General features: G+C 39.5%; 1 protein-coding gene across 1 annotated transcript; it reads right to left on the reverse strand.

The window, feature by feature from the left end:
* Positions 1-5935: 5935 nt before the first annotated feature.
* marveld3 (MARVEL domain containing 3) lies at positions 5936-8159 on the reverse strand. The gene is made up of 4 exons (XM_079294264.1): positions 8077-8159; positions 7362-7608; positions 7110-7207; positions 5936-6809 (listed from the first exon to the last, which is right to left on the reverse strand). The coding sequence occupies exons 2-4, from the start codon at positions 7583-7585 to the stop codon at positions 6199-6201; spliced, it is 933 nt and encodes a 310-aa protein (XP_079150390.1). The 5' UTR covers positions 7586-7608; positions 8077-8159; the 3' UTR covers positions 5936-6198.
* Positions 8160-8722: the final 563 nt, after the last annotated feature.

The raw sequence follows: 8722 nt of genomic DNA on the forward strand, positions 1-8722 counted from the left end.
AAAACAAACCTGTGGGACTTTGATAGTCACTAAGTGAGGTAAAAAAAAAAAAAGGTTTCTGTGCACGGTCTGACTGTCGGAAGAAATAGCAGCGACTAAAATCCCAGTTTATAAAATGACGTTGTGAAAATGATGGCTGGCTATCGTAGACCAAAACAAGCCTGACTTGAGATGGGATACCTCATGTGTCAAGACATGTCAGCAACATTTCCCTTTACTTGGAAAGCAAGCAATCTAGAGTGTGAATGAGAGATTGTGTTCAGTGAGGTGAAACCTCCTCTCCATGGGCTCCGTGGTCCTGAAGAGGTCCTGAAGAGAAGCCCTGTGACTGAAACTTGAAAAAGTGCCTACTGCAGATGACTCAGCCTAGAGCTCCCCCACATCCAGGCTGTGTTTGGGGATGTGAGCTTGTTAGTTCATTTTGGAGGAGGGACAGTGTCTCCAAGAGACCCGCACTGGCACAGCTTCTGCTCTCCTCCTCTTCCTGTGGCTTATAAAGGGAATCAGACGGTATAAATGCTTGTAAGGCACATAGGACTAGAAGATGTGAAGACAAGATAACTGCATTTACATAGCCAGAGACGTTATGGTTCGGCTTTATTTTTAACATTCCCACACAATATGTATAGAATTGTCGATATAGGATTAATTAATTCTATACAATATCGTACACTCTCACAACTAGCAGCCGACTGACGTGGTGTGCTTGAGCTGCTGACACCGAGATTGAAAAGTATCGCTATTTAGAACAATATCGCTGTCAAACATTATATCAAAGTCATTCAACTGTACAGAGCGGATGTGTTGTTGAGTTCAAAAACCCTCATGACAGTATGATCTGTGACCGCGCATGATCAAATGGTCCCCTTAAGAACCGCATAGAGGAATACAAGTTTAATTTCAATTTAGTCCGTTTTATGGTCACAGATTAGTGGACCCCAGGATATCATTTCTTATGTTATTTTTTCATTTGTCAAGAGATGGATGAAAGCAGTATTTATATGTACTGTAAGATATTTCCACTGGTACTAAGTTTGTATATTTTAGTGTATCCAAACTTTTGGGGGCTGCTACCCTTTTAAAATATGTAAACATCCATCCATGTCTTTGGAGGCAGATTCAATTATTGTCGTTTTTTATCTCAGCAAATATTGCTTTGCTCTGTAATGCACTGCCCACACATCCAGATGACTTCCAGGGTGTGTTATCTTGGCCCATTATGAACGGAACTAAAGCTGGTCTGTAGTCACAAAATCCCACAACGTTTGAACCGCATTTCTACATGTAAGAGCAGAAATTAGGGATAAAAAAACAATTCTATTTTTCACTTCCACATATTGCATATATGCCATTTCCTGATCAGGGGTCAATGCTTAGAGTTCAGAACAAACAGTTGATATATATATTTTAAAAAAAAGAATCCGTCCAGCAACAGTATAAGGTACTGCAACAAGAATCCACCGGTTCAGTCCGTTACTAAGTAGATAATGCATTGTTCCTCATTAAGTCACGTACAGTGCTTCAGCAGGTAATATCATGACTTCCTAATCATTTCCATTTTTTCCTAATATTTGTAAGATTAATCATATTTATCTCAGCTGAAAGTCAAAAAAAAAAAAATACATTATTTATTTGAATTATCAGGTAAATATGATGGAGCCCGTTCCTGAACCTCCCCACCTTGTGCCAAAAGAGAAAGCAGCTCTGCTGCAGTGGTTATAAGAAGGCCAAAGTTGGGTAATTGCTCATGTCAGTGATTACTACATTACATGTATATTTTTGCCACTCCAAGTCAGTAGTGGTGCAGTTCATGGCATTCCACAGCTGTTGCCTAGCTGGACCTTTCCGTGTTCCCTTTTAGCCTTAAAGTAAACACTTCTCAGTATTTTTGAAAGGAGAAGCCCTTCGTTTCATCCCACTCATGTTCTTTTTGTGACTGAGGTCTTTCGCTCCGGGCTGTTGTTTGTCGAAGAAGCCCCTCTGCCCTTTCTCTGCTCCACAGGAATGAGTGATAAGTCAGTGATGAAGCCTTAATTGATGTGCGAGTCTGAGTCCTTTCTTATATTTTGCCAGTTTTTGACTCATAGTTAAAAGCACTTTGTACATATAAAATAGTTATATTCAGAGTTATGTATATTTGAGTTTAATATATGATATATTTTTCAACATAGCGTGCTTTCATTATTGTGGCTTCCCTCAGTCCAACATATCACCTCTTGTCTATGAATACATAGCAAACACAAAATGTGCTTACTTAGAGTGACATCAAGACAATTCACATTTACTTCATGGTGTGTTTTTAATGTGACAAATATTTCTTTTGTTATTGAAGTTTCTTTTGTTTGCTTTCAGTAACATCCGTATTTTACTGAATGATATTTACATTTTTGACATCGGCACCACAAACAGCACTATATATGTTTTCAACTACTCTAACACTGTCTGCTGACTTTACTCTTACTCTCTATAAATATGAATTTGCCCCCCCTCCTGGCAGAAACCGAGGCAATACAGTTATTGTTTTCTTTATTTATACCCAGTATCGATATTTAGTTGAAACGTTGAGCTCATTGCTTCCTCGACATCTGGCGTACCTGGAAATGTTTTTTGAAACCTCTCTATAATAATTACATGTAATGAAAGCATTAGTCTAAGATGATATTGACCATAATCCACATCAAGGAGCCGGTATTGTCCTTATTGTGCTTATTTAGAATTCAGACACTGATTCCAACTGACGTTTTGATTTTTTTCTTTTTCTAAAATGAGGAATGGGAAACCATAATTTATTATGCGGCTAAAAATTTGCTTCCAGTCACTTTACTGATCAGACTGTGCAGTGCCGAAGATGCCAAACACCCGGGACCGACACATGGTGTCCGGCGTCTGGACCGATGCCACTGAAACATGGATGGGCGCTGCAGGTGCAGCTGGGAAAGCTGAAAGACAGATTATGATTGTGAATAATATTGACACACACCTGAAACAAGTTGGAAGACTGAACTGTCAAGCACGTTCAGAGAGGAGAAATTGAACTTTCCATAATGTTTGAAACTAAATGGTGGGAATTGCTGATACAAATATGCAAAGTGTCAACTGTATATATATATATTCATGTATATCAGAGCTTCATTTTCATTACCTAAAACTACAAGAATCCTATTTCTCAATATGTCTGAAAATACATAATGACTGGTGTATGTACAGTATGTATGATGTGTGTAATTTGGGATTGTGTGTGCAAGTTGCAAGGCTCTTTTTTATTTTCTGAGTATGTCCCTTGCTTTGGCTCATTTGCAGTGTAGTTGAATTAGTTTGGGCTGCATTGCACTGCTACATTTAGTGCTATTCAAAATCATCTTGGTCATCTTTTTATATAGTTGTACGTTCATTCATTCTGTCTGTCTTCTGGTTCACACCATATATTCACCCACTGTCCTGTCCAATATACGTTTCCAACTTGAAGTATATTTGAATATTGATCCATCAGTGTGCATGTACATATGCGGACTGTGTGAGTAGATACAGGAAGAGGGAGCACATGCAGGGTACAGTGCATTGGCCTAAAATATTCCCTTTAATTCTTAAGTGGAGGGGGTCCAGTGATGAAATGCTCCTCATCCCCTTTGTGCACCAAAATAGAGATTATGTGCATTTGAGTAGGCAACAGTGTCAGTGTTTTTTTTTAAACTGCTGATTCAGTAAGGGATCATTTTTTCTCTGCACAGCTTGACAAGCTCCCTGTACATTACGAAATGTCTGTTTGTTTGTAAAAACGAAGCTTAAGTGCACACGTTCAGTAAGTGTATGCATGCCTGTGTGAATAATGGACTGACTGTAATTCTGCGTGGGTATGGTGAATGAGACGGATCCGAAATGCTCCAGTTGTTTAACATGTGACCAAAGTAGCCATTGTTTAATCTCACGGTTCCTTTCTGTACTGTACATTATTTTCTAGAAATGCTTGAATATTTTTTCTTGATGCCAAGAATCTGGTGTTTATTTTTGTACTTCATTGTTTCATGCAAATTTATATTTCCCTCTCCACTACAGAAGTTAAAGTGATTGGGGAGTCTGCAGAAAAGTCTCTCTTGTTGTGGTACTTCTTTTGAAGGTACTAATTAAAGCTGTATTTAATGTTGAAAGCATGCCCTAAATATAAATCCAAACATAAAAGCATAGAGTACATGCAATATATGATTTATCTGTACAAAATGGAGCAGATCTAATATTTTGAGTTTTTATTCTATCATGCAGATTACTGATACATTTTATGTTTATTAATCAAAAGATGTATTATTTAAGAACAGGTCTAACAATGAGCACTTTCGCTGTGTGTCAGACAGAATTGTACTCCCTGAAACTTTGAGAGTGGAGGACGGTCGTTGTTTTTATTTGAAATGCTGCTATCATTAGTTTTAAGCAGACACGCTGTTTTTAAATTAACTTTAAGCCAAGTAGCAATAAAACTTTTTACTGTGAATTTTTTTGTCCTGTGTCCATTTTGCTCACCGATTTTATGATGATTTCATGCCAATAAATATCATCAAAATGACTCTTTTTGGTCAGTCTACAATGTTTTTTATTATAATGTAATAGGATATGTTTAACTTTCTATTGAGGTTTTCTCCTGCAATCAAGTCCCATCTTTTGATTCCAATATCCACACTACCATACTCTACCATACTATTGGGTGTGCTAGAAAAAAATGTAGTATGTCCCAATACATCAAATGTTAAAGGCAGTATGCATAAAATACCAGTATGTCCTACTGCGTCCAGTCGCATTTTGCAGTATGCAAACCAGCATGCTGTCCTGGCTATTCTGACCCACAATCCTCTGCCCAGCGAATAGTTGAAAACAAGAGGGTCAAAGTTCAAGATGCAACGTCATGAGGAAGTAGTATGTCCAAATTGAATGCAACAGTGGGTATGTTTTAAGGCCAGCTGCAGTATGTAAAAGGATGTAAGTTAAAGTATGTGACTTGCAGCTCATATGTTGAAGTCATGGGTAAATTCCTGGTCACAGTAGATCTGCCATCTATTGGTGAAGCTCAGAATGACAACCGTAACTGTTGTAAAAGACAACATCAAGTCAGCAGAGAAAGCTTTGCTGCACTCTTCTCCTTTGACGTTGTTGTGGACGATTTCTAAGTTAATCGGGAGAAGAGAGTTTTATTCACAAATCAATAAAAAAAAGTCTTCAGAAGATTCAAAGTTGTCTTTTCTCCGTTTATTCGCTTGCAAGGGAAGAGTATACAACAGAGTACGTATTCAGCAGTCTGTGGTAAAAGCTTCAGAATATGTAACCTTTATTTATACAGCAACAAGTTAGATTCTAAGTGCAGCACCCCCGAGGGCCTGTCTGCTGTATCCAGCTGACTTTTCACAGCTTCGATACATTCAAGGTAACATGAGGCATTTTCAACCACCAGTTCTGATTACTGCTTAGTCTGCACTTTCTTTACTCCATGTAAGGAACAAGCTGTTCTGCCACTCTGCAAGTAGTTTTGCTACTTTTTCAGAAGCCAATCCATTTTCCTTAATAGATGACGCATTTGTTTTCGAGTTCACATCGAGGACACAGAGTTCAAATGCATATTTTACCATTACACTGTAGAAAAGACATCTGAAACGGTTATCTGGAGGTCCTCCTTTCAAGAGCTTGAGACAATTGGTGTCGAGAAACAGTTGATTCAGTCAGACAGTCATCAGACATATCACATATCTTATTCTTAAACTAACTGGCAACGTCTGATATTCTTTGTTGCAACTTCTGTTTGTCTGTGCTACCCAACTGAAAAAATGAATAAATATTATCTGGTGGTATTTCTGGCAATCAAACTGTTTCTCTATCTGCCTCTTAATCTGAGGTTATCTTATTATTTATTAATGAACAATTAGTAATACAAAACACTTAATATTGGAGTGGTTTATTATAGCTACATGTTTATAGAAGATGTAACAGACAGTACACAGGTATGTAAACTAGAAAAGTAGTAGATATAACAAATATTCTACAAAATCAAGTCCAGAAACTTCTTCAAAGTATAAAAAGTGGATTACAAAAAATTAAAATCACATTCAACCATAGTGAATACATAACACCTTATATGATTAAAAAAAACTCCCATCTTGTCTTGTCACAGGAAATTCTAATCAATCTCACTTTTGTTCAAATGTGCCAGAGAGGAAAGTCTTATAAATTGTTGTCCTCATTTGTCTTTTGCTTCTTTAGCTCCCGCACTGACCTGAAAGCTCTGACAGCCAACACTGCACCAAAGATGAAAACAAACACCCCCAGCACCCCAAAGAGACCTCCTGCGATATCTGCACCGTGAAACTGGCAACCAAAGCCCTTGTGCCCTTTGCTTTTGTACATCTGCTCTCTCTCCGTACAGATAGGATCATTGTAGGTCTCCTGCAGCTTGATAAAGTAGAAGGCCAGTGCAGGGATGTAGCCCAGGCCGATCAGCGAGTTGAGCAGGGCCTCCCCGAGCAGCACGGCGGGCCAGCGGTAAGGGACCCTGAAAATCCCCAGGCCAAGCATGGTACATGCGTAGATCATTAAAACCCCACTGAAGGCCATGGTGAAGGCGTACGGAGGCCGCTTGAGCTGATGGTACAGTTGGTCCAGCTCCTTCACCCTGACTGCATCTTTTCCAGTGAAGGCATTGGCTCCACCAAAGTGATAAGCGTAGATTCCACCGAGGCTGGCCAGGTCACGGTAGCCCCCGTTGTTGCTGTGTGGCACTCCGGCACAGATGACCAAAAGCAGATTCAAAAACAGCTCCATGAGCTGGCAGATACCTAAGAGACACAGGAGAAATACAATACTGACATTAATGGATAGCAACACGGTGAGATAGAGCTGAAACGATGAGTCAATGTATTGATCGACAAAAATATCTTTATTTAAAGTAAAAGTGCCAAAAAGTTGCTGGTCTCAATTAATGTCCATTTAATTTGCACTTAATAAATGTGTATTGCATTTAATATTCTCAAACTAATTTTGGGGGCCATCCTAACAAATTAAGGAAATTGCTGCTGAGCATGCACTTTGATTGTAACCAACACCTCCCAGAAGAAGTCTCAAATATATATACTTGCCTCTGCTGGTTAAGATGTATCTGAGATTGTAAAGAGCTTGTCTGTGTTGTCGTTCATAATACTCCCCTTCAGAGTGATTGCCCGGAGTCTCTCTGGACCTACGAGGACAATACCACAAACAATATCACGACAAAGCATGTCATTTTACATAAAAATGCAAATAAATAACTCTGCAACAGATGGTGAAAGTGTGTGTAGAGGACATGACAGTGAGTGTGGGGACATGTGAATAGAAAGCATGTGGTCCCTTACAGGTTTGAGGGTCCTTCGTGGTCCTGGTGAGAGGCAGTTGTCATGTCCCTCTGTCTGTTTTGTTTGGCCCTCCTGTCACCAGCAGAGCCTGTGGCGTCCATGTCTCTTGGCTTTTGGTTGCGGTCTCTGCCATCATATGATGGGTGGTCTCTATTGTGTGAGTAGTCTCTGTCCCTGCTCCTGTACTCGTCGCTCCTCTGGTGGTTTCTTACCTTCTCTGGCATTTTCCTCTGCCTTCAAAAGAAGACTGTGGACATGAATCCTGTTACAGACCCTCATACACAAAAGCGAACAGTTGGCTTGTATCTCTGTAACTGCCACTGTGGACAGTTTAGCAGCATGAATGAGTGTTTAAGGGAGATTGGAGGCTGAGCGAGGAGAAGGGCCCAAGACAGAGTGAGGTCTCTTCATTCGTAGAGTAGTCGGGAAACGGTGGTGATGATTTTGGGGCTCTCAGAAATTGAAGTAGGCTGTATGAATTTAATCATATATATGAGGTGCAGTATGTCAGCAAAGTAAATTGGACGTTTACGTGATTTCATTGGCATATTTCTGTGTTTTAACATGGGAGCCCAACGCACATTCTTGTGACAGGCCTGCAATTTATAGCAGCGCTCAGGATTTCTCTCCTGTTGCGAAATTCATCCACGTGTTTTTATGTAAAGTAATTGGTTCTAGGCTCGTGAATAAAACAAAGAGACACATTATTTCCTACCTTTTGGACTCCGTACACAATGTGGTCGTGTTTATGCCGAGAGAAAAAAAACAGCCCACCGTTCTCAACTTCCTGTGTTCTTCTTCTTCTTCTTTAAATTTGATTGGCGGTTCGCCACTTCCTGTGTTTGAGGTGTCCTCCTCCTGCCACTCACCTGTGATGTGCCACGCCCACTACTTCAGGGCTGATTTTTTTTGGTAAAAATAGGGAATTTTCTGCTGCTTAACCAACGTTTTTAGACTTCTTTCCCCAGGTTATAGTAGTTTATATTGTGTTGGATGTATACATTATGTAGGTACTATATTGTAATACAAGTACTTCATTATATTGTTTATGACAGACTAAAACAGACAACTACATTTAATTTCCTTGTCAGTTTGACCCTGTAATTACAGGACACATGCAGCTTCACTAGTGCTTAGTTAAAACTGTAAAGTGGATACAAATACTTGGGTGTCAAGTCGCTCAACTCACAAAAGCTAAATTTTTGCGATTCATGCCTCAACCCGGACGTGAACGCACACAGCGCATGCGGTCACACTTTAATCGTGAAGCTCGTGGCAATATTCCACGACTTATCTTTCAGCATTTCCAAAGCACAGACACATTTCAAAATAAATGTTTGTGTATATTCATGCAGTTCTCT

Source organism: Melanostigma gelatinosum (assembly GCF_949748355.1).
Source record: "Melanostigma gelatinosum genome assembly, chromosome: 2".
Taxonomy (NCBI): Eukaryota; Metazoa; Chordata; class Actinopteri; order Perciformes; family Zoarcidae; genus Melanostigma; species Melanostigma gelatinosum.